This window comes from Lynx rufus, unplaced genomic scaffold (assembly GCF_022079265.1).
Source record: "Lynx rufus isolate CCGP_SWC_20201006 ecotype Redwood Valley unplaced genomic scaffold, mLynRuf1.p SCAF_19, whole genome shotgun sequence".
NCBI lineage: Eukaryota > Metazoa > Chordata > Mammalia > Carnivora > Felidae > Lynx > Lynx rufus.
The window spans coordinates 25,555,556-25,582,568 of NW_025814833.1; the positions used below are offsets into that span (position 1 = coordinate 25,555,556).

A 27,013-nucleotide genomic window follows, 5' to 3' on the forward strand; every position below is an offset into this window, starting at 1 on the left:
TACTTTGACATTTTCTAAAATATTTATTTATTTTGAAACAGAGAGAGAGAGAGGGAGAGAGGGAGAGGAAGAGCGAGAGCGAGAGCGAGAGCGAGAGCGAGAGAGAGAGAGAGAGAATCCCAAGCAGGCCTTGCACTGTCGGCCAAAAGTCTGATGCGGGGCTCGATCTCATGAACTGTGAGATCATGACCCGAGCCAAACTCAAGAGTCAGACGCTTGACAGACTCGACCACCCAGGCGCGCCTACGTTGACATCTGTAGGCAGAGTTGCAGCTCGTCTATATTGTATCTTTGTCTGAATTAGAAAATGGCACCTGCTCTAGGCAGCCCTGAAGCTTGCCCTCTCTGAGCAGGTGAATTAGAAATAGGCAGCCACCCCCTTTCTCTGGGATAGATTCAACAACACAGGCATACTGTATGGCAGGGGAACACAGGTTGGATTTTAGACTCCTCCTTGGTCTTAGTCATCTCTTGAGCAGTGTGCAACATGTACAACTGTCCACGGTGGCCTTGCTGCACGGCTCCAAGTTGTCAACAGTTGCTCTGGGCTCAAGATAGTGGTACCCAGCACTAATTTTGGTGGTATCTAAGGAAAGCTACGACCAGGAGAAATTATTATCCCATGAAAGTAGCAGCTGTCCCCAGTGTGAATTGTGGAAGCCAGTGGAGGCAGCTGGTACCCGGTGGATGTGGTACAGTACTTTCCAAATGCAGCATTATATAGCATAAGTGTCAGCTCTGCAAAGAAAATATAGTGATGCTTAGATCACACAAGAGTACCCAGAGGATATATGCTGGAGCAGAAGAATAGGAAAAAGAAAACACAAAAGTCACGTTGAAACTGGCAGTACTTATTCATGAGCACATATGTGATTCTCCCTGAAGACATCTAAAAAAATGTATGGTGGTAGGAACCCTTCACGGGGCTGAAAAGGCAAGAGCTAGGAAAATGTGTGTGCATGTGTGTGTGCTCAAGTGCATGTGTGCACACGCAGACCAGGAGCTCATATCTACATCTCATAAAAGGCATAGAGCTCAAGATATGTACCCATAGCTTTCCTGCCTCTCCAAGAGGCGGGGTGGTTTCCCCTCCAGTAAAAGAAAATCCATTTGTTCAGCAAGGCAGAAAGGGTTTTCTTCAATATTGGTTGGACCATTGAATTTAGGTCCACAAAACTCAAAGTGCTATTGACAGCAACATAAGGACATCTTTATATCTGGAGTCTTAGGGCTTTTCTTAGATTTATGTCAGTTCTTTGTATAAGAAGAGTATCAATCATTTAAAGAGCTGCTGTAAATATTCACAGTTTACCCTAATTTGCTGCTTTTTAAAGAACTTTTTTCTGATTATGAAAGATATATGCTAGCCTAAGAATATATAAATTTCAAAAATTCATAAAGAAAAAAATTAGTTACAATCCCCATTATATATAGCTAATTTATATATATATGTATATATATATATTCATATATATCCACTAATGTTTTGATATGTTTATATGTATATGGACACATGCATATACATATATAATAGGATTATAGTGTTGTATACAATTTGGTGGTCTGATTTTATCACTTATATCAAGAACATTTCCCCATGTCATTATATATTCTATAAAATATATTTATTAATAAATGACTGCATAATATTTCATTTTATGGATATGCCATAAGGGGTTTTTTTTTTACTATCATAAATAACATTTTCAATAAACATCCACAAATATACATTTTTGTGTGCCTCTTTGCTTATTTACTATTATGTATTATTGCAAGTGGAATTATTTGGTGAAGCTTATTTAAAAGATTCTAGATACATATTACTAAACAGCCCTTAAATAATGAGCTAATTTACATGTACAGTCCTACCACTGCTATGTGAGTACTCTTTTCACCACATGGTTGCTAACAATGAGGATGATCTTTTTTTATGTTTATTTTGAGAGACAGAGCACGTGCAGGTGTGAGCGGGAAAGGGGCAGAGAGAGAGGGAGAGAGAGAATCCCAGGCAGGTTCCACACTCAGCCCAGAGCCCGACAGGGGGCTCAATCCCAGGAACAGTGAGATCATGACCTGAGCCAAAATCAAGAGGTGGATGCTCAACCGACTGAGTCACCCAGGTGCCCCAGGATTATCTTTTTAGAAAGTTCTTTGTTAATTTCATTTATAATAAAATACATATTTTTGTTTCTAATAATATATCTGTCTAGGTATTCTGCAATTAGAAAACAAAACTGCTGGATAAAGTAAATACATATATATAAAAAATATATAATTATATTATATGATTATATTATATTATAATTATATTATATCATTATAATATAATTATAATATATATATATATATATATATATATGTATACATATAGCTTCTTAAAAACATCAAAAAGTTAGTAAGATAGTAAGGAATTATCAGGCCCAAATCTAAGTGAAGGCAGTAACCCAAACAAGTAAGCTGAGCACTGAAGCTAAGTTTTGGTTAATAGCATTGGCCAAACAAGTCCAACTTGAGATTTGCCTTGTGTGTGTGTATGATTTCTCCAGATAGAAGGACGGACTATAAGGCTTAGGGCTCTGCCAAGATAGGGAGTCTAGTTAGGAGTACTTGCCCCCAGAAACCTAGTGTCCCAAAGGGTTACATCCTCAGTGTAATGGTGAACCACAAATGAACACCTATCCTCAGAATATGTATGCAAAGTTGCTTTGCCTATCACACCCAGTTGTTAGGGAAGATGTGGTTTATACATACAATGGAATACTATTTGGCAATGAGAAAGAATGAAATCATGCCAGTTGCAACAACATGGATGGAAATGGAAGGTATTATGCTAAGTGAAATAAGCCAGTCAGAGAAAGACAGATATCATATGTCTTTCACTCATATGTGGAGCTTGAGAAAACTTAACAGAAGACCATGGGGGAAGGGAAGGAGAAAAGAAATAGTTACAAACAAAGAGGGAGGGAAGCAAACCATAAGAGACTCTTAAATACAGAGAACAATCTGAGGGTTGATGGGCACGTCCATACAGTGCAATATTAGCCTGAACTAAGACAATATGTAAACATTTGTTTCTATTATAGAGTGTATACAAAGCCTAATAAGAAAATCTTTGTATGTTTGTTTCTTTTTTTAAAATTAAGAATACAGGGGTGCCTGGGTGACCCAGTGGGCTAAGCGTTCAACTTCAGCTCAGGTCATGAGCTGGTGGTCTGTCAGTTCAGGCCCCGTGTCAGACTCTGTGCTGACAGCTGACAGCAGGGGCTTCAGATTCTGTGTCTCCCTCTCTGCCCCTACCCCACTCATGTGCTGTCTCTGTCTCTCAAAATTAAATAAGCATAAAAAACTTAAAAAAATAAAATTAAGAATACATTTGGAAAATGCAAGGAAGAATTACAGGAAAGTCAGATCCTTCATTAGCAGAATGTTTGTTTTGTCCCTGTCCAAAATAGCACCTTGACTCCATCCGTAATACCTGCTATTATGTGCTATCCCAACTCAGTCTAATCGGCAAGCAAGGAAGATAAGCAGCCTAGTATGATTTAGAAGAAATAAATCCATCTTGTTAAAAAAAAAAGAAATGTATCTTTATCCAAGGCCACAAATAATTTTCAAAGGACCATGAGCAGCTAAGAGCCAAAAATAAGCACACACACAATGAAACAAGATACCATGAGTGAGAAACAGGCAAGAGGAATAGAGTCATGAAAACTTTAGATATTGGGATTATCAGATACAAGTTATAAAATAATTCCATTTAATATGTTTAAAGAAAGAAAATACAAATGTTAAAATATCTTCCTACAACAAGAAACTATTAAAAATAGCTAACAAATATGAAAAAGAACCACACAGAACTTCTAGAAATCAAACTAAGAGTAATGATTAAAATTTTAAAAATCAACTTATGATGTTAACAACAGACTAAAAACATATTAGCTTTGTAGGAGAGACAGAATGATAGTTGACTTTTCAATAGTAATGAGAGAACCCAGAAGACTCTGGAATGGTATGTTTGATTACATTTAGTAGAGTATACAATTCTCAAATCACTATGTTGTGCACCTGAAATTAATATAACATTTGTATGTTACCTATACTTCAATTTAAAAAAAAAAAAGATTTTCTGGGGCACCTGGGTGGCTCAGTCAGTTAAGTATCTGACATCTGCCTAGGTCTTTATCTTGTGGTTCATGAGTTCGAGCCCCGCGTCGGGCTCTGTGCTGACAGCTCAGAGCCTGGAGCCTGCTTCGGATTCTGCGTCTCCCTCTCTCTCTGCCCCTCTCCACCCCCCTCTCAAAACTAAACATTAAAAAAATTAAAAAAAAAGATTTTCCTTCTCAGGGGAGCTGATGAATAGTCGTCTTGGTTTTTTTGCTATTATTGTTATTCAGTTTTATATTTCTTTTTATTTTCTTCTGGGTTTTACATTGGTATATGTTATGAGGTGAAGCTATAAGTGACTGCCCAATCGTTATCTAATTACTCGGCAGCATTTGTTGTATAATTTTTCACTTCCTCTTGTATTTCTACTTATTTTTTATTTAAAAAATTTTTTACTGTTTTTACTTATTTTTGAAGGAGAGAGACAGAGCATGAGCGGGGGAGGGGGAGAGAGAGAGGGAGACACAGAACCCGAAGCAGGCTCCAGGCTCTGAGCTGTCAGCACAGAGCCCCACAGGGGGCTCAAACCCACAAACCGCAAGTTCGTGACCTGAGCTGAAGTGGGATGCTTAACCGACTGAGCCACCGAGGCGCCCCACTTCCTCATGTATTTAAAAAAAAAATTTTTTTTTAACGTTTATTTACTTTTGAGACAGAGAGAGACAGAGCATGAACAGGGGAGGGTCAGAGAGAGAGGGAGACACAGAATCCGGAACAGGCTCCAGGCTCCAAGCTGTCAGCACAGGGCCCGACGCGGGGCTCGAACTCACGGACCGCGAGATCATGACCTGAGCCGAAGTCGGACGCTCAACCGACTGAGCCACCCAGGCGCCCCTCCTCATGTATTTTTAAACACTTTCCTATAAATATTAAGTTATATGGACAAGGGATCTTTTTGGGCGGTGGTCCTTGTATTTCACTGATCTGTTTATTCTTATGGTTGTATTGAACTGGTTTAAGTACTATAGCTTTGTAGTATATTTTCACGAATGCTAATGTCAAGGCTTCTGCTTCCCATTACTCTTTTTTTGTTCCAAATAATGTTAAAATAACAAGGAACAGCAAATTGGTTTCCTGAAGTACATTGATTGATTTGACCTTGAGGCCATGTGATTTAACTTTCATAGATCAGCAAGGAGATAGGTTACAAGGTGATTAGCATGTCTTCACAGAGTATGACAGAATCAGAATAAAGCGTTCTATCCAATCTACCTGTTGTAGAATACCCAGAAGAACATGAGATTTGGGGGAAAGAGACATGGCCTTTCCTTCCTTGTGCTAACTTTTAGGATCTTGTGAAAGTATGACAGAAACAGACCTGCTGTAGTGAAGGGTGTCCGTGACCCTGAAAGTGGAGAGGCCTGATGCCTGTTCTGTAAGTCAAAGAAGGCCTTTTAGGAGTAGTTGCCTTGTCTTGTCTATGACATATTTCTACAATGTCATTCATTGGGTCTCCTAATTAGACACATTTAGAGAACAGTACACAATAGGATGAAATCCCGAGCTACACAGCACAGATGTGTTCTATAGAATGACTGTCCTCTACAGGGTGAGTAAGCTCTACACTTGATTTGGTAACACTGCTCTGTATTATTTTCGAGTAGCAAATAAACAAACACATCAGAACCCGAATTCTTTGCCAAAGGCATTGGATATATTTGTTTCTAATGCCTCCATGGAAACCTTAATAGGAAGCCGAAGCCTTTAACTCGGCATACATCAATGAAAGATACATGGCTGCTGATGTGGGCACCCACATAAAAGATGGGAAAGTACCCATCCACTCCATAACAGACTAAGAAGCGTCTTGATTTGGGGGAGTGAGGTGGATGTTTACTCATACAATCTGCAAGGGTTGCAGGGATCACAAAGCTTGAGTCTGGCTAAAACCACACTTCAGGCTGATGGAAGAAAACAAGTCCTTATCCTCCTGTTTCAATCCCCACTTTCAGGCACAGAGCCAGAGGCAGAGAGGACTAGAAATTTGACTTGGCTGACCTTTCTGCATTGGGTGTGGATTTGATATTGATGGAAGTCGGAGGCTGACATCACCCTGCTTAAATAGAAACAGTGGTTGGATCTGCTTTAAGAGTGTCACTCCAGGAATGGGCACAAGACGTAGGCCTGGCCTTAGAGATAATCCTGGACACTGCCCCCTGTACGTCCCCACCTGTATATCCTCCGGCATGTGCCATTCCACATGCCCCGGGCTGAAATCACATCCCCCGTGGCCCGCAATCCCAACTACCCAACAACCTCTTCCTGCCCCTGACACATCTTTACTGATCATCTGCTTTGGGAGAGGTACTGAGGTAACTAGGAAATGAGCCATAATCCTTTCCTTTTTAGAGCTCACCTCCTAGAAAAGGGAGACAAGCAAGCAGTTTCAATGCACCAGTAGGAGATCTGCAGTGAAGAAGAGGGAAGGAATTTCAGATGGAAGAAAGAATGAGCAAAAGCGTGGGAGCGTCTGCCAGAAAGCACAAAGCCATTAGATATCCAAGGGAAAGATGGAGGGAAACAAGGATGAACCAGCAGGCAGGGGCCAGGCCAAGCTGCGAAGTCTGGACTAAATGTGATGGTGATTAGGAGCCATTGCAGAGCTTCAGGCTGGGGGTGAATCCGGATTATATGTGCATTTGTTAAAGATGGCTCTGGCTGCTTCATAAAGGAATGGTTAGGTGGGTCCGGAGTGGGGCAGGGGAACCTCCGTGCAAACTAGATCATGTAGGACTGTCCAGTTGGACAGCTTTTATTTCCCCCTCTTCATCATAACCAATAATCATATTAAGTCCCGCCAGTTCAACCACCAAAACTCAATCACTCAGCGTTTATTGAACCCTTGTATGCATCGAACGCTGTGCTTGGGGAAAAAGAATCCACTTCTCTTCTATCAGGAGCTGATTGCCTTGGTGGGGAGACAGATACGTAAATAGATAATTTTGAAATAATTATCTTGATAATTGCGAAGTGTTCACTGGGTGCTATCTGAGAGAGAGAGAGAGACTGAGAGAGAGAGGATGAATCTCTGCCTGAGGGCAATGAGAGAGAAATCAGGGATCCACGGAGATGACGTATGAGTTATATCTTGCAGGACGAGTGAGAATTTCCCGGAGGAAGGAGGCTGGGGAGAGGGTATCACACACGTGATGGAAACAGCTCCTGCAAGGGCATGGAGATGTCACTGAATAGGGCCTGTTCAGGAACCAGCAGGAGTTTTGGGGTCACTGGGACTGGAGCTTATGAAGAGAGGCACAGAAAAAGATGAGGTTGCAGAGGTGGCCCTTGTTTAATGCACTGGGTGCTGGAGCATCAGGAGAGTTTAAACTGAAGAATATGATCCGATCATTTTTACGACTTGGGTCCATGTATTGGACCACTTTATCCCCATCATTTCATTCTCTCAGGCTTTGCCCTATTGAGGTGCTTGCTCTTTCTCATTCCTATAGGATTACAGTGGTCTCCTGACAGGCCTTCTGGCCCCGGGCAAATTCCCTCCAATTTCCCTTCCATTTTGGGATCTTGCTAAAACACCTGTGGGTTCCTGCCATGCTCCTGCTTCATCCTGCCCCTCCGCTGCCTGGAAAAATCCTCACACCCTCAGTGTGACAGTCAAGCAAATTCCTGCTTTCCAGGCCTCATCTCCCAACCCTCCTTCCCCCTCTGATTCCCGCCGGCCCCTTTGGCTATCCTTGCTGTCACAAGGTCCTCGGACCTGCCAGGCGCTTTCAGGGCTACTCGCCTCTGCTCACTGCCCTCCTTCGGAGTCTACCTGAAACGTCCCTACTGCAAGTTTCTCCTCAGTCTCCAAGAACCAACTCACAAGGCAAGTTCCTCCGACCTTCCCTTGACCCTTACAGGGAAACAAATCCCTTCACTTCTCTGGGCTCCCTGGCATCTTGCCCGTGCTGATACTAGAGCATATATCGCCTTGTGTCATAATTATTGCTTGCGAGGCTGTCTCCCAGGCTAGAATGCAAGCTGCACCGTGGGTTAAGGCCATGGCACATTCCTCTTATAAACTCAGCTCACAGGGAAGTGCCTGGTACATACATAGAAGCTCAGTTACATGAAGTTAAATGAAGGCGCTGCTCTTGTCCCTTTTTTGTCTGTAGTCGTTATCCTCACCAAGCGACTCTTTATCGTCAAAGGGAAATCACTCTGTTTTGGGCCAGATTCCCATTCCTAATGCATTGCAACTATTCTTTTTAGCCACCTGAAGAGCAAAAAGCCTGTTGCTCGGATTCCTCTTAGGTTAGACAGCAAAGGCTGCAATCTCCACACGCCTGCCATACACTCGGCTTGCAGCGAAGCAGTGTGGTAAAGCCTCACGTTGGCCATTGACATGCCCACCGCTCTTGGGGCGCCTGGGTGGCTCAGTCGGTTAAGCGTCCGACTTCGGCTCAGGTCATGACCTCACAGTTCGTGGGTTTCAGCCCTGCGTGAGGGGGCTCAGAGCCTGGAGCCTGTTTTGGTTCTGTGTCTCCCTCTCTCTCTCTCTCTCTCTCTGCCCCTCCCCCACTCACACCCTGCTCCCTCCCCCCTCTCTCAAAAATGCATGTTAAAAAAATTTTGAAATGTCCACCGCTCCTATTTTCTTCTGTATATCTTGAGGCCTGAGCAAAAGACCAAAAGTACTTGCAGAGGTATCTTGGAGCATGGCATAATGTGTATTTCAGCTGGGATTCTTCTAAGAACAGCCATAGAGGTGTCCCCAAGAAGGGTCACAGGAACCAGAGAAAATTGTGTTCACCGGTATGAGGGCTTCTGGGGGCTCCCTCTCAAACAGGCGAAAAAAGGACCTTCAGATTTGGATCACCTGAGAAGGTTCAGAACCCTCAGGGACCCTTATATTTCTCAACTGTAGATTTAAAGTCCGTCTACTCTCAAGCCCCAACAAAAGTTCTGCATGGGCTTAAGTCCTTCCCTGCCTCCCATGTACGCCCCCACCAAAACTTTAAAGCCTACAGCAACTGGTAGGAGCTTCAAACTACTAAGTCCAGGGCATTCCCTGGGGCTTACAGCATGAAGTAAAAGTATCCAGAACTTCGGGAGCCAGTTCCAGGAGGGCTTCCTGGGACATCTGGGAGACTCTGGTTACATGGCAGACCGCACAGATCGTTGGTATTCAAGCACATACAGGGAGCTGATATTTTGAAGACAACCTTACATTGGTTTAAGGCCAACCTGAAAATGTCTCCCAACTATTGGTGTCAAAGGATTTGGAGACTGAGTCTGAGAGCTGGGGGAACCATAGTGAAAACACCTTACTTCCATTAGTTTAGCTACTCATAAAACTATCTTAAGAGTCATTGAAGAAAAGGGGAGGGGGCAGGGTGTTACATGCGGTAGAAGTTAGTCCTTAGGTACAATGAGGGAATCAGGTCAAGGGTTAAAGGAAAGGCTGGTGGGGGGTGACTGTACGAGTGTAGGTGGGGGATTACCTGAGGTTTTGCAGTGAGAATAGAAATTATTGCCTCATTGAAGGGGAAACACTGGGGAGGTTTTTGGGGGTCAGTATGAACATTTCTCTGACTTGCCTAAGAAATTGACTGGGACAGGCCTGGGTCAGCTTTGGAATCTACTGTAGAGGAAATTCAGGCATGGGCGGTAAATACCCATTTTGATTATATTTTTCTCTCTAGAGTCTTGTGGGACTTAGTGTTAGATTCAAGGCCCTTAAGTCCCTACTTACAATATGCCTGTATGGACCATCTCTCCATGGTGTCCATTTCTCTCGGAAGTGGTTTAGAAACAACTACTTCAATTATAAACAAAAACGGAAAGCAAAACAAACAAGCAAATTACCTCAGTTCTGCAGAGAATGAAGGAAAACAGCGGGGAGAAAACCAACAGGAGATGGCAAGGTTAGGGCTTTCTAAGCGAACACCCATCTGCCGTACTGATTCCAAGACTATAATTTCATAAGATAGTCATTGAGCACCTATAATGCACTAGAGATAAGCACTGAGGATGAAGAGGGGACACGGGCAAAGCCATACCTTCAAGGAGCTCTCAGTCTGTAGGAGAAGACTCATGAATTATAATACAATGGCATGACAATTGGGCTTGGGAGTAGAACAGCCTGGGCCATAGAATAACGCCTATAAGCACAGCCGCTGGTCTCTGCTGACAAAGGATGCGTCTGGGATCAGCTGCACTTCTGGTCCTCCATTCAAACTGTAAGTTTAGATAGAGAAAGGCTGCAGCTGAGCTCTGCGATGGATTCAGGATACAGCTGCTAAATCTAACGACAGTTCTTTTGGCATTGCTAACCGGGCGGGATTCTGCCTGGCGGCCAAAGGCTGCCAAATCCTGATTGAAGACATTGCCTTTCCAAAGAAAAATAGCCATAATGAAAATAGCTTATGTCTTACATAAACTCTTAGCAGTATAACAAACACATTACGTTTAAATACGACCCATAGTATTTTGTTACATGTGGACTGTCACACTGACTTGAAACAGTTACTTCTTGCTGTGTGTCTTGTTTCCATGAGTTTTATAATTTTAGTAGCACCAATTTGCCTCCACCCAATGATAAAATGATGAAGGCAAAACTTTCCTGAGCCTTGGCTTCACCGACAAGATGGCGACAAGAAAATCCCAAACACCACTAGCAGTATGGGCCAATGAGATACATGTGAAATCTACGTGAAAGCAAGAGCTTATCCGAGAAACTGCCCCCGCTTTGAACACGAACAAGAAGTCTTAGAGCTTTGGATCTTGATCCTGGAGGAGTGTAAAGACTAGATGAATCTTGTCTGTAGGTAAGAGTTACATGAAGAGGGTAGGGAGGGGTGAGAGAGAAAAGTGCCCTGACGGTGACAAAGTACCTTTCGGATATCCAGCACTGATTTGGCTCATCAGCCTGGAACCCCCTACCTCTTACCCTAGGCCATCCTCTCACCTTCTCTGTTACTCACTTGGTTAAAAATGTTGACCTTTCTGGATGAAGGGATACTACATCAGTGGAAGAAAAAGGGGAGGGCCTGGAAATCATGAGCACCTTCGTTGTAGAAAAGGGTTTTTGGGACTTCAAGGACAGCATCTAGTACAGCATATGAGGTGTTTGGAGCCCGACTCCAGACCAATAATCCATGGTAATGAACGGTAAGATACTTTCTATGTATTATGACAAGGGTATATAAACCTGCCCATTTTTACACATTAAAAAAAAAAAATCCAGTCCCTATATGTTTGGACAGAAAGAACTATCCAATTTCAAGGAAAAGATTACGGGCTAAAAAAACATTTACGTTAAAAATCTTAGTTCAACAATTTAAAAATATGGAGTTGGTCAGTGAATTAAAGTGACTGGCAAAACCTTTCGCTGGATAAAACAAAGTGATAACTTTAAAAAAAGTTTATTTGAAAGAGAGAGAGAGAGAGAGAGCACACACAAGCAGGGGAGGGGCGGAGAGAGAGGGAGAATCCCAAGCAGGCTCCACGTTTAGCATGGAACCCCATGTGGGGCTTGATCCCATGGCCACGAGATCATGACCTGAGCTGAAACCAAGAGTTGGCTGCTTAACCAACTGAGCCACCCAGGCGCCCCCAAAGTGATAACTTGATTGTGTTGAATGTTCTTAATTCATTTGGTAGTTCAAAATTTAATTGTATTGCTTAATACAGTCTGAAATCTACACGTGGATAATTCCCAGCCAACAGATTTATAGTTGGGACACTTTCTCCAAATGGGACAAGATATGTATATTACTTTTTACACATTATTTCTACTTTATTTGTAAGTTATTCAATTGATTAAATGTTACATTTTAGGATATGTGTTGGTTTTCCCACATGTGCCAGAATGGTGACTAAGGACACAAGTGAACGTTTAACTTTTTAAATGTATACAATACACATAATCATTTTGATAAAAAGTAATGGCTTTCAGTTATGCGAAAGAGATTTACAAGTCAGCAAATCTAGAATTAGTAACGCACCAAAAAATTCAAGAAACCAACCTCAGTAATACAGATGTCTATTTTATTAAAAAAGTTACAAACAGGTGGACTGCAGGGTCATCTTACAAAATGACAAGAATGAAATCTATTGGAAAAATTTTACTTTTACAAATCTTTATAGGTCATTGTTCAATGCTTGTACTTGTTACTTGAGATTTTTACCTTTCATTGATAAAGTTACAGTACGTTAGATCCATAATAGGTTACATGATTTTATTTGCAGAGCCCTACTGCAGTGATTTGAACAACTCCTAAACGGATGCCATAGTAAAGACGAGACATATATTGCATTTAATATTAATTTATTATCCTAATAAGCAACTTGACATGCAATCTATTGAGGAAGCTAAAATAACTTTTGGTCCCTTTTCTTAAAATGTGCTGAAGAAACCGCCTTTAAATCACTTTCCCCTGATTCCTGTGATCCTAAGTGAATTCAAGATAAATTTGTTGCTGAGGTCAATGCTGTGGGGGGAACTATCCATAGGAAAGAAATACTGGATATAAAAAAAAAAATCCATCTGCAGAAAATTTTAAATCATGAATTATTTGATTCCTTCAGAATTTCACACAGCTAATAACGATGAACCATGATCACTTAACCTACTCTGAACTGAGTGTTTGGTTTTAAGTTTGGTATTAAAGTGCAAACTTAAAATAGGTATTCATTTCAAGCAGTTTATAAATAAGGAACAATGTTTCAGTTGCTTCCACCCTTACAATCTCACCATAAAAATTCAAAATCTAAGATCAAAAGTTCGCTTTGAGGGAATTTGATTAGGAATCAAATGCAACACGATTTTAAAAAAGGAAATCAAAGTTTAATCAATTTCTACGCAATAATTAATGGTCATGCTGACCAATAAATCACATGAATGTAGATATCACTTTATTGGAACATCACACACAATATAAATTTAAAATTGCCACACCCTTCCATAAACCATCACTGCATATATTAGAGCTTTCCTTGACAAAGTTATTGAGCTAGTATTATAGATCAAAAGTATAGTTTTGGTTTTTTGTTTTGTTTTTATTTAGAAGCATGTTCAAATGACTAAAGCTGGGCTCCTAAACTCGAGAACTTTGGTGCAGTAGGTGAGCTGCAGTTACTAACTTCTGCAAATTAAAAGCACACAACTACAACCAAATAAAAACCCAACAAGAAAATACTGTCAAACTTACAAAATTTTAAAGTCATTGCTAGAAAAAGCGCTTGTGGTCAAGATGTTAAAACTGAACCAAAAGATTACTCTTAAGAAAGTTTCCTTTCTGTTTCTATACCTGTGTTACTGTTAAAATGTTCAAGTATTCAGACAAAATGTGCTGATTAGGTAAACAACATGGAAGGCAATGGCTATTAGAAGCACATTTAGAAAAAAAAAAAAAATCCAAAAAACAAACAAAAAGCCCAGAGACTTGGCGCTATCCTCTCCTGTTACACAGATTTTTGTCTCTACTACGAACATGCTTCTTGAGAAAGAACTAAAAAGCAACTGTGATAGTGCAAGAAAACTTTAACAAATATTGCTTTAAACTATTATTCAGAAAGACAAATATTAAGAACTAGAAAGCGTATATGATTTTATTTGAATTCAATTTTACATGTGCAGAAGTCTACTAGATGTCAATTACAAGCCTGACAGGCAAAGCTGAGCGATCTCTGTTTAGGTATACAATTAATTTACCATGGATACAATATCCCTTTTCAAAGGCATTGCTAAGTAGGTCATAACTAAATTTAGAACTTCACAGAAAGGAAAATGTTACTGCTGCAATTCGATGCTGTAAATGAGATTAACACATGTGAAAACCTAATGGAATCAAATGCTTAACTCTTCAGCTAGATGCTCTACAGTCAATTTCAAATATCAATTGTAACTTTCAGAACATGTTAATTACAAAAACACATCACAAACTGCACTTGAAGAAAAGGGATACTCCATCCATATAGGTAAAACGTGATCTTTAGTTTCTTTTTACAACACTGCCACACGTAAACCAAGTCTCAAAGTATTAACCAACCATTTAAAGGAGAAAGATTTTACAAATAGAATGAAGCACTGGTGCGAGGTAATATACAGAAGTAACCATTTGTTTAAGGCTCAATTTTTTTCTCCATTATAACTTTCTTTTAAAAGGCATTGAGTAGGTAATACTGAGTTTGAGTATTTAATAAATACAAGTTGAGAAACTGATTAAAGAAATCAATTAAAATATTAAAAATTAATTCTTGCATATTAGCCATCAATAAGAACTTAGAAAGCTACAAAAGGACTGATTGATAAAGAACAGATTTTAAACATATGGTAAACGTGCTAAGCATTCCTGTTGAAGGTCGATGGATCTTGAAGGCCAAAGACCTTATGCACTTAATTAGATGTATGGCAACATGCTGTAATAGAGACAGGTTTACCAAGGCTCAGTTCTGCAACCCAGGTTGTAAAGTTCTCCAAAGCAGCATCTGTGCAAATTTCCTCTGAGTTTTATCTGCAATTAAGATTAAAACGTTGTAAAAAGATAGAAATATAGATCACAGTTTAAAATGAGAACACTGACAACAGGTCTGTATACACATGGAACTGGTACCAGAATAAGTATCTGAAGGTGGAATTTCACTGTGTTCCCCATCAGTTTCAATTAAAAAGTGATTTTATGTGGTCAAAAAAAGCCACTGAGGGGCGCCTGGGTGGCTCCGTCGGATGAGAGGCCGACTTCGGCTCAGGTCATGATCTCGCGGTCCGTGAGTTCGAGCCCCGCGTCGGGCTCTGTGCTGACAGCTCGGAGCCTGGAGCCTATTTCAGATTCTGTGTCTCCCTCTCTCTGACCCTCCCCCGTTCATGCTCTGTCTCTCTCTGTCTCAAAAATAAATAAACGTTAAAAAAAAATTAAAGAAAAAAGTCACTGAAAATTAGCAACAGACACTAATGATGCACTGGATATAGTCTATTGTGTGTATGTAACTCTGGCTTATTTTTAAATACGTTATTATACTTTATACAATATCAACAATGTTCTTACTGGTTTAAAAGATTTTACAGTATAAAAGTGGCAGATAGTACTTCTACTTGGAATCTGATTTCTTCATATTTGTCATGGGAAATGGCACTAGAATTAAATGCATATTAATTATGAGCAAACCTGACAGTATGCACAACTTTTCAAAGTTTAGGGTTTTTTAGAAATTTTAAAATAAGAAAATGCCATTCCATCACGGTCTAGCTATTGAGCACCTCCTAAGTGCCCTGACTTGGGTTAGATGCTAGGCGACAGCAGTAGTTCAGCGGCTGCCATTCCGGCTGCCCTTTTTTCGGACATCCCTCCCCCCCCACCCCAGCCACAGGCATTTCTATGATCGGGGTTTCTCTGTCTCTACTCTTACAGTTGATCTACTTCTGCCCTTCTAATTAATACCGAGGGAAAAGAAAATCTATCACTCAGACACCAAGCCCTTTAACTGTGTTGGATCATCAAATGGCTTCAAAGGGAGTAGAATTACATTTGTCTTTTAATGTAAAAAGTAAAAGTTGTTAAATAAAGCCAGAAACAAAGAGCGGAATAGGGACTATGAAAGAATGCCAAGTGAAACCAATTTAAGATCATCTAAAGGCTCTACCAATATTTATACCTGCGTAATTTTAATTTCATATGACACCTACACTTCTAGTAGTGTCCAAAGAGCCTGAGAGAACTCTTTATTAGCAGCTATATCATAAAAATGACTTTTAAAGAATGTCTCTCTGCTCCTTATTGAAATTCTGCCACCTAAACACGTGAGGAAAAATAGAAACATTTGCCTCCTTTGAAATTATTATAATACATTTTTTTCCAATTAAAATCAAACCCTTTTTGCATCAAAGTAAATTGTTAATTAGGACACTGGTTACTGAACCTTGAGCGAGTCCAGTTTCCTCCTCATCAAAATAACCATAAAAATTCTTTCCTCAAGGACTGTGATAAGTGTCACATAAGGTGATATGTGACAGCACCTTACAAAGTATGCAAATGTCAGGTACCTCTCCTCATTTCTCGACTATGTAATAAATTCTAGAAGACCAGAATTATGTCTTTGATATCCAGACTAAAGACCTCTATATTTTGTAGCCTTGTTTGAATTTTTATACCTATTATGAACACAACAGCATTTCAATATATATACGCATTTCAATGGGAAGACTTTTCAGTAATTCAGACTAGACTTTTCTCAATTGATCTCCATTAATACCATTTGTTGTAATTTTTAATCTACATTTTTCAAAATAAATTATAAAGAGTTTGAGATTTTCAAATATGATTACGTCTCTTAAATAGTGAAAACTTGTAATATATGGTGTTTTAATAGCTCAGGCATTCTCTGAAATCAAATTGAGGACGTAGTAACTATTTGTTTCTAGCCAAAATAAACACTAAGAATACAAACTGGCTTATTAACTGTAATCGACATTAAATAAAAGGTGATACATACATCATTTCCCACCCTCTAAAACTTGATTAACATTTGGTCCATCCACATTCTGCAGGATGACAATACTCCAGTGAAATCAAGAGACCTAGATAAATCTCAGGTGAGACTCAACAATATTAATATGAGGCACACCATTAAACAAAGTATTAATACCAGCTATTTTTCAGAAGAGTAATAAACTTTGATTCTTTGCAGTAATAAATCCCGAAGCAAAAGCTTGCATTAAGCAGAAAGGACAGTCTCCCTCAGATTAGAATTTCGCAGAATGCGAAATATAAATGTTATTGCTCCACACTGTGACAGGAAAATTTTCAGTGTACTAACAACTCTCATTCATTTAAAAAACATTCCAGAAGCTTTAAAGGCAGCTGGTCAAACTCATACTTTTGAACTCCCAGGATATCACATCCAGACAAGTTGCAGAAGTAGAACTTGCTGCTTGTGAGACAGAACACAAGTGATCCTTGTCCTCAACTCTCGAGTTTCCAGCAAGACACCCAACAAATCTCAACTCTGGAAGCTTCTGCTCAAACTCTTGCTTAACTGGTTTCACTTTTTCACTTTCTTTCTAAATTAGATTTTGTTAAGGAAGAGCGCACGCACGCGCGCGCACACACACACACACACAGTCTGAAACAACAGTCCAAACCTTTTGCTCAAGAAATTATGAAACAGGGTCTACCAAGCAGGGCAAATTGGTACCCGAGAGTACCAAACACAGAACTTGAAGAACAAAGATTGTTATTTCTGTCAGCCTGAAGAAAGGGGAGATTCTTGATTCCAGACCAGCACATCATTTCACGTGGCAGCAGAATGCCTGGGATATTAACAAAGACTCCTGAAACGCATAGCAGTCATAGAATGTCTTTTTAGCTTGGCTAGATTTACCATTTCTAAATACAATGGTATTTCCTAGCATTCTTTTTAGCAACTATCAATGTGCAACCATAATCAATTTTAATTTTTTTCCAGTTTTAGACATGTGATATTCTGGGGATTTAACTGAAGGAATTTTTTTAAGAAATGAATTTCCCATCACATTTTTTACTTGGCATTTCTATATCCAAGTTAAATATCAGTTATGTTAGCAAAACACTAGGTTAGAATTCTGTTGATAGATGTTATGTTTTTGTTAAATATCTTGTTTCTTTCTCTAATTTGCATAATACTCATGAAACTTGTTGGCGGGTAGAGAGGGGGACTAGGTCACTAGAAGTGTTCACCTGTCATCCATTAAACATAAAGAGCACAGGCTGGAACTATGGCATCGCATCTTTGAATGAAAGTGGAACCATGCTTTTAGGAGAATATGCACTCTAAAAGTTTATGGGAAACCGAGAGTAGAAAGGAAGGGATAAAATATTTTTCTTCTGTCCTAGACCTGAAGTCTCCTTAAGTTTAAATTAAAGAATTCAATTCTGAGATCTCAAGTAGTAGGACCTGTCCACTGCTAATAAGCAGAGTGTGAGCCTAATGATCTGATTCCTACTGCCAGCTTCGAATTAAACCAGGTAAGGTACTACTCCCCTCGACTCTAAACAGCTTTTTCTGAACCTGATGCTCTTACAACTGTGGCTAACCAAAAGAATTTGTGAGCATGTTTTTGGTAGGGTAAGTTTTTCCGACAGCTGACAGGACTTAAGTTTTTCTTGGTGATATTATCTTCTGGATTTTAGAATTCCACCCAGAAGTAATCCCACGAGGAGAATCTTTCCTGTAGTATGGCTAGAATACTTCCTTGGTGGCAATTCTCCAACTCTATGATGCAATTTTTGTTAATTCTACTGATGGTTCATTCTAAGCCAGAGAGGTAATGGAGTAAAACTGAATGGCTCATATGCATTTCATTCTGCAATAAAAGCCTAATCTTGAGGTTAAAAGGAAGCAATTAAAGAGGGAACAGATATACAAAGAGTCATTCTAATCACCAGACACCTCCACACCCAGAGCAGGTCTAACTAGGCATCTATTTCACACTGAACAGTCCCAGACCATGAACCTTTTGGCAGGGACAGGGGGTGGGGGGTGGTCTGGGAAAATTAGCAGAGGCAGAAAGGATGCTTTTACCCCAGGTCCACTGACTGCAGTTCCTTAGGGCACACACTACCCCCCAAAGCATGCTCCCCGCTCCATCCAGGCCTGGGCTCTATTTTGGCTCACCATGTGAGCTGGATGACAAATGAGCATTTCAAATAAGCTGTTTTCCTTACTCAAGGTGATATGCAAAATAGGGCAGGGAAAAAAAAAAAAAAAGGAAGTATCTAAACTGTAACTTCTGCAACAGAATTCCACCCCAGTGTTTTACTGATACGATTAATATTTAACTTGGATATGAAAATGCCAGCATTTGAAAGTACACGATGTAATTTAATTTTCATGATTTTCCCTTTGCCATTTGCTAAATCCTCGGCATATCGTATCTAATTAAAAGCCGGGGGGGAAAAAAGATTAGAAACAATTCTGATTCCACGTATTTATTTTAAAAACCCTGAAAATGCTAATCAATCCCACTGTGTTTAGAAATGGTAAGGCCAGCTAGACTAAAATGACATTCATAGATAGTTCAGCCTTTCAGGAGCCTTTGTTAACATCCCGGGCATTCTGCTGCCACGTGAAATGATGTGCTGGTCTTGAATCAAGAATCTCGCTTTTTCTTCAGGCTGACATATATAATGAACTGAGGGTGACATAAATAATGATCTTTGTTCTCTCAGTTTGATTGCTGGTGTTTGGTACTCTTATGCACCATTTACTCTCTTCGGGAGAACCCATTCCATAATACCCAGAGAAAAATAGGATAAAATCTTGCAGGAGACCTTCAATCTGTACTGAAGAACACCTTTTTTATTCTGGTTTTCTTTCTCTCTCTTTTTTTTTTTTCCTTTCATCAATACTGGACTGAGATACAGAAATCCTTGAGAAATAATCTTTAAAAAAATTCTATTTGCCAAAAGGTTATTTACCAAACTGTCACATTTAAAGGATAACTTTATGGCATTTCCCACCTTCCTTTCAGGGAATCAACAGACTACTAATTTACAATATTATTTTGCCCCTTTTTGGCATTCCTTCTGTTTGGAAGTCACCTCTACCCCCACCCCCACCCCCTCCAATCCTACCCATTCGCCAAGACCTGAGTCAAATGCTACTTCTGCCCCAATCCCTCTAAATCGGTGGTTCTTAGCCAGGGGTGACTTTGCCCCCTAGGAGACATTAGGCAAGGTTTGGAGATATCCTTGCTTGTCACAACTAAGGGGCGGGGAGAATGCTACTGGCATCTAGTAGGTAGAGGGCAATGCATAGGGCAGTTCCCATAACAAAGAGCTCAGAATACTGAGAAATCTCCTCTAACTGACCAGTCTCTCCTTTCCCTGAATGCCCACAGCGCTGTGATTTGCTTCTTTTATAGTATTATGGGATGATTAACAAAACACCCATCATTCTCTAGAACAGTAGAGCAAAAGAGCCGATTGTCAATTATTTACAGCAATATACAGAGGAGCTATGATGTAGTTAATAAAGGCAAAACAGGGCTTCAACGCTGACCTGGGTTTCTATTACACTGCTCCTGCACAGTAAAGAAGTCTCCCAAGGCCCTTGATGGCAGGCTCCTGGGGTAAGGAAACCCACCACGAAAGCAGCACACAAAGAATCTGGGTATCCAAAGGCACTCTAAGACTCCTGCCAGCAGGAGGGTGAAAGGTGAGGAAACAATCCTGGCAGCCATGCAGATAAACAGGTGTTGGGCAAGAGACCCAAACTGAAGGTGACCCAAATTGAAAGGTGGTTAAGAAATAAACATGAGGAGGGGCGCCTGAGTGGCTCAGTCGGTTGAGCGTCCGACCAGCTCAGGTCATGATCTCGCGGTCCGTGAGTTTGAGCCCCGCGTCGGGCTCTGTGCTGACAGCTCGGAGCCTGGAACCTGCTTCGGATTCTGTGTCTCCCTCCCTCTCTACCCCTCCCCCGCTCAGGCTCTGTCTCTGTCTCAAAAATAAACAAACAAAAAAATAAATAAAAGAAAGAAAGAAATGTGAGGAATTCTCAGAAGCAATTTTTAGAGCATTACAATTTTCCCTTTCAATTAAGAGCAGCCAACTTACAACAATCACAGGAGTCCTCCTGACTTATTTGAATATTATCATTCCTCACCTGGACAAAAGGTACTCTTCTAAGTATTAAGGACAAACATTTCTCAAGTCACCTTTACTTGTCAAAGTTTGATCTTCCGTCTAGATCTGGGACTGACAGACGTCAGAGCTCCACAACTCAAGCTGCAGGACTCAGAATCCATCGCCTATTTTTTAGATACATTAGTGAGCGAGCACAACCACAAAGTTTACAGGCCTCAGGTTACAGATGCCCATACACATCGATTCAACTTTACTTGATTTCAGGAAAGAAAATGCACATAGTGTGCTTTGTTCTAAAAGATCTTGCTCAGGGAACTTCCTCTAATATTTTCAGACACTCAGCTGATGAGATTTTTTTTTCAATGCTCACACCTACAACTGTGTATTCTGCTTACAAAAATGAAAACCAAGCAAAAAAATCACACAGGCAACTTGCCTATTATTATAAAAAACGAGCAATTTTTGGTGTATTTTCTTGTTTTTAGTACATTAACAAAAAACTTAAACACAGTTGGCTTGAGATATAAAGCAATTCAATTTAACCATCCCCGTAGGTAACCAAATGGATTCAAAGCCATTTAGATCACAAGCTGCAAAATGGAATAAACCTAAAGAGAACAGGGAGTAAAAAAGATCTAAAAATCGCTCTGGAAATTATCCATCTGCCAATCGGAATTTTATTCAAAGTTTACTTCCTGTAGCTGTCTACATTAATGATGCAAAGAAAGCTGGGAACATTTTGTGGGAACCGGTTAATATTTTATAAAGGTGACAACACTAAAATGTGTACACTTGTGTCATCTGGCCGGTAAAAAGTGTCAGAGGGAGAAACAGAGTGTAATGGTGAAGACGCAGTCACCACACAAAACTTGCTCAAACTTGAAATCGGCTTACAATTTAGGAAAGATTACGGAAACACGAACACAGGACTCAATCCCCTACATACGTCTGTTCCTGCTTCAAAAAACTATACCGCAAGTGTGATGCCACCAACCAAACATGTGCTGCAGGGAGTCTGAATGGCGACGCTGTAACAGAGGTGGCTGGGTAGAAGAAAATAAATGTGTTCTCATCATATTCCGGTATGCTAAAAGGCTGGTGTGTGAAAGCATTTGGAATAAAGCACTGCTGTCATCCTTCATTTTCAAAGGTGACACTACCTGACAGAGGATCTTGTCTGAAAAGATAAATTAGGGACCGTTACTCTTTTCTCCAGGGAGCATATATAAGCCAGACCTTTGATTAGGAATCATCACTGCAATGTGCAATGCCTGCTGCCATTCGCAGCACTGCCTCCTAGACTTGAGGTCAGTCTTGGCTCCAAGCAATCAATTCCATTCCTGAGACTGTAAGGCCAGTCTGGCATTTGCTGTGGCTTCCCAGTCATCCAGGCTATTGGTTGTTTTATCTTATTATCTAAGTGTTACTGTCTAAGTGGGACTATCTACGCAATGATAATCTAGGTTAAGAGATCGTGATGTGAATACAATAATGCCACTTAAAATGCTCAATAACTTTTACATAACCTTGCTTTTTCAAAAACTCATTTAACAAAACTTTTATGAAGTTATCCATGAAATGTTTGAAGGTTTTGTTATCGTTCCAATCAACTCCATCATTTACTAAACTAAATAAAAATGTTGCCTGGGCTTGGGTGCGTCTCTTCTAACACATCGCAGATGATTTTACCAGACTCTCATTTGGGCCATACGTTCATAATGAAGTCAAGATACATGTGGCACTGTAATTTGTTATTATCAGAGGTCACTTAAGTCCCTCAAGTGCAAGGTACAGATGAACTTGATTAAATAATCATCTTGTTATATCAAGCACTTGGGTGATTAGTAAATTGATGATTTCAATTACAGCAGCTCTCTAGCCTGGGACAGAAAAGTGTTGGAAACCTAAAACTAATCACGTTCTGAAATTATTATTGGATGTAAAATCACCAGAACAGGGGAAAGGTGTAGCATCCTTTAACTCACTCCACCCCAAAGGAATGTTACCAATGAAGCAGAGAACATTCAGTTTCAAAAAATAAATCTTAGTGATAGGAATACATGCAATTTCTTACCTTCATTTTGCTTATCTGTATCTGTTTTATTTTCTTCATTGAATGTTGACTATTTTGTGCTAAGGGAAATGTTATTTTAAAAGCAAAGAGATTGAAGGTAGCACAATGTGTATTAATATTAACCAGCTTTTTGTTACACTTGATCAAAAGCAATACACTCTCTGGCTCACAAGCTTCCGTCAACAACTAACCTGCTCGGTATGGCCATGATTGAGGTTCTTTTTTACTGGACAACGCAAGTTGTACAACACTGATCTTGCTTCTCCGGCAGGGATGAATAGTTCATTTGCCTGACGATCTCAGCAAAAAGTTCATCCACCATTGATTTACTTTTTGCCGATGTTTCCATGAAAGGACAGCCCCATTCTTGAGCCAGAGCTCTGCCTTCGGAAGACATAACCTCCCTTTCTGGTTCCAGATCCACTTTGTTTCCTACTAGGATTAGTGGGACTTTTTCATACCTCTTCACTCGGACAATCTGATCTCTCATTGGCTTGATATCCTATTCAAATGATCACAAAAAGAAAAAAAGTCATGCAGTTTGCATAGCCATAACAGAAGTTATTACAATATCACAAGATAATAACTCCTCGGGAAGTACAGAAAGTTTAATCCAAAATAAAACCATACACCTAAACCGAGAAAATGTTACTTTCTCCACTGAGGTAGGAACTAGATAATCTCCACAGACCTCAGCTGCTGGGTTTCTGTCTAGAATATAAAATGTAGGCTGCACACTAACTTTAGGACTCATTGAATCCCTTCTTTCCCCCAGTCTATGCAGATTTAAAAAGTTCCCAAATATGAGGAATCCATTTGTACAGAAGGATGTTTGGCTAGCTCCTTAATCCTCCCGGCTTGGCATCATTCCTGAAAACACCTGTTATCCCAGCACAGGACTGCAGCATCTATGCATTCCTAGCCATTTAGCAAGAGTGCTTGAGAGAAAGTGTTTCAGGTGGGAACAAAAACACTGGTGCCTAGAAGACCAATTCAAAACAGATTCATACACTTAAACATTTCCTTTTAAATGTACTGGTAGGCCTTTATTCCAGTAAAATCAGACACCTTAAAATACACAAGAAACGAATGTAACAGTGAGCAGCAGCTCCTGGGAGAGACAAACGTACTGAGGAGTCTGGGCGGGAAGAAAGTCACACTTTTATTTGTCTATGTTAGGTTTTACAGCTTGAATTTTCCTCCGACTGTCTCTAATTACAATTAACTAGGAAAGATAAGAGCCTCAGCAATTCTCAGGTAGCATCAATTTTTGGGGGGTTATTGATTTACGGCAATTTCATAGATTTAATACTAATTGTACACTTTTTAAAAATTTTTCATAACTTAAAAGGATTGACTTAAATATTAAACGCGTTTAATTTGAATAGTTACAGTGAATTGAGTATTCACATGCAAGACGAAGGAAAAACAGACAACTGAAAATTTATGAAAACAATTATTTCATGTTTGCAACAATTTCATTTGCTCATGTTATCAATTCCGTCTTCCAGGTTGAGCTTTTTTCCCTGTGTCCTTATGGAAACCCAAGTTCAAATTAGAAACCGAATGTATGACATTTAGGCTTGCAAGAGTTTAAGTCTCTGCTGAAATAATGACAGTTTTTCACTCCCTATTTATGCCTATAAGAGAAGTAGATATAATGGAAATCATATGAAAAACCCTCCAAAAGGCTTCCAGCCTCAAGAGAGTCAGCTAATAGAATAACAAATCTCTAGAGGATCCTTTAGAAAGAAAATGCCTGTCAAATAGCACCTTTGGTACTTTCTGGGGAAAAATGCTTTTATGATAGTTACTGCTTTGGAATTCAAGCCTACATAGAAAGTACTTTAGTTTGGTCACAATACTTATTATCTGTGAGGAAAAATATCCTGAAGTTGCTATATGTGGTTACTGGAAAACTTCACTATAGTACTGCAATTTAAATACTAAGAAAAGTGGAATTAGCACATTGTATTCGCTAGAGCACTTAACGTCTCTTAAGTAAGCAACATTAAGCACATACCTTTAAATGCAGAAAAAAAATATCCATTTCCTAAATCAATGGAGGTCAATAGAATGGGTCAATATGAGGTTATTTATTTTCAAGGAATAAATAGCAACATTTACTGCATCTCTTAAAATAATGTTAAACTTTCAGTCGGTCTCCCAGTGAAGGACAGGGCAGATATTCGGAAGAAACTGGACCAGCTCCAGCTTGGCCACCCAGCCAGGGTTAGAAATTTGCACTTGTTCAGTGTTCCCAGATCCACATATTTTGTATAAATATAGTCCGTGTTATCAGAAACAACTCGATCAACTGCAGGAGCGTCACTGCAGATTTTTGTTGGTTATATTCTAGGTACCAGTCTTTTCAATTAGTAACTTTCCTTCACACCCGCAAAGTAAAATGCCTAGAAGGCAGGTCTTCGGTTCTTCATCTTGCACCACTAAGATTTATGAATCTGGTTGAGAAACTTGGGTGAGAACAGAGGAAAAGGTGGGGAAGGCAGCCACAGAGGAGTTACAGATACCGGCTCCAAATAATTTTCCTTCCAAAGTGCCCTATTTACCTGAGACCGTCTCTTAAACGTTGCTGTGTTAAGTACGTTAATCAATACTTGTTGAATTGAACCAGCAATTTTGGAAGGTTCTACCCCAGGCTAAACACAAACAGCCCGACCCTATTCCTTTCTCACTTTTCCTGCGACTCAGAAATAACTTTAGAATATTTGTTGACGGTTGTTACTTTAGACTCTCTATAGAAACAACCCGATACTTTTCCGTGCCAGAAGTAACCTCAAAAATGCGCCATGTCTAACTTTTCAGAAAGCAAAACATAGTCATTAACGCACTGCTCAAGCACACCAGAAGTAAATGTGGGATCACCACACCCCCTTGTAACAAATTACAAGACTCGGTCTGGTTACCTGGAAAGACTGTTGATTAACCAGGCTATAAACCAGGATGAAACCTTGGCCGTTTTTGATGTAGAGATCTCTCATGGAGGCAAACTGCTCAGTGCCCGCGGTGTCCAGAATTTCCAGCACGGAGGGGGAAGAGTCCACTTCGATCTCTTTGCGGTAGAAATCTTCAATGGTGGGGTCATATTTCTCAATGAAAGTCCCGGTGACAAACTGCACGGTGAGGGCAGATTTGCCAACCCCTCCGCTCCCTAACACCACTACCTTGTATTCCCTCATGAGTCTCACCTTCAGCAACTCCTACCAGAGGGAGGGAAAAGAACACCCCGCTAGCTGCCGCGGCTCGGGGAGGCGGAAGGTGGGCGGAAATCTGCGAACCGGGGAGGAGAGTGCGGAGAGGCAGAGGGCCCGACGGGGGAAGAAGAGGAAGTTAAAGGAGGGGGGGAGGGGAAAGAGCCAAGTGTCGGGTGGGTGGGGATGGGACGGTGATGCCCTTCCTATAGGAACTGCGGCCCAGGCAGGGGGCGTGGGGAGGAGGGCGAGCCCGGAGGGGCGGGGTGGGGAGACGCGCCGCGCCCCCGAGGGAAGCGGTGGGGGCCGCGGATGGGGAGGCCCCCGCGGCCACGGGCGGCCCGGCACCCCTCCCCCGCCCTTCACACAAAGGGGCCCAGGGACCCCGCTTCCTGCTCGCGCCGCCGGGCCGGCCCGGGCCTGTGGGCTCGGCTCCACTCGCTGCCGCCCGGGCGGGTCTCTGGGCCGCGCGGCTCCCGCGGGCGTCGTCCGGCCTGTGGAGGGAGAGGGGGCGCGTTACCCGCCGCCCCCCCGCCCCAGCTCCCGCCCGGACCCGGCCGTCTCCGCCAACGCCGTCGCTTACCCCGCAGTCCGCACCCGCCCGGCCGCCCCCCGGGAGGTTCCGTCACGCCGAGGCCATGGCCAGCGGCCGGCTCCTCCGTCTCACCGCCGCCCCAGCGCCGCTGCTCGCGGAGGGGAAAGGGGCGGGGGCCGTCCGGCGGCGGCGGCGGCGGCCACTCCAGGCGAAGCCACCTCTTTTTTTTCTCACCCACCCCCCACCCCCACCCCCCCAGCACACACCCGGAAGGGTTTCCCTGACACACTGGCTGAGGTGCCCCAGTTCCCCGAGACTGGCCGGGATCACTTCCGGTGGGGAAAGTCCCACCTCTCCGGGGCGAGCCGGGTGGCGCTGGGGCCGCGCCCTGCCGAGCGAGGCGGCCGGGGACGCTCCCGGGTCGGGGCCGCGGCCTTGGCATAGGGCCTCGCTGAGGAGCTCC

General features: G+C 41.4%; 1 protein-coding gene across 2 annotated transcripts; it reads right to left on the minus strand.

Moving 5' to 3' along the window:
- Window positions 1-12,142: 12,142 nt before the first annotated feature.
- RAP2C (RAP2C, member of RAS oncogene family) lies at window positions 12,143-26,251 on the minus strand. 2 transcript variants are annotated; one of them, XM_047081957.1, is made up of 4 exons: window positions 26,013-26,251; window positions 25,731-25,891; window positions 22,995-23,305; window positions 12,143-14,624 (listed from the first exon to the last, which is right to left on the minus strand). In XM_047081957.1, exons 2-3 carry the CDS (start codon window positions 25,803-25,805, stop codon window positions 23,027-23,029), a joined length of 354 nt encoding a protein of 117 aa, XP_046937913.1. In that variant the 5' UTR covers window positions 25,806-25,891; window positions 26,013-26,251; the 3' UTR covers window positions 12,143-14,624; window positions 22,995-23,026. The 2 variants fall into 2 exon arrangements, with proteins under 2 accessions (XP_046937913.1, XP_046937912.1); XM_047081956.1 differs by having other exon boundaries at window positions 25,731-26,251.
- Window positions 26,252-27,013: the final 762 nt, after the last annotated feature.

What these genes read in the sequence shown, in the direction of transcription:
- RAP2C (XM_047081956.1), bottom strand. Translation starts at nt 26,003, where the DNA reads ATGAGGGAATACAAGGTAGTGGTGTTAGGGAGCGGAGGGGTTGGCAAA. An exon ending in TTAATCAACAGTCTTTCCAG is followed by an intron (nt 23,306 to 25,730) that starts GTAACCAGACCG and finishes TCATTTGAATAG; the next exon opens with GATATCAAGCCAATGAGAGA.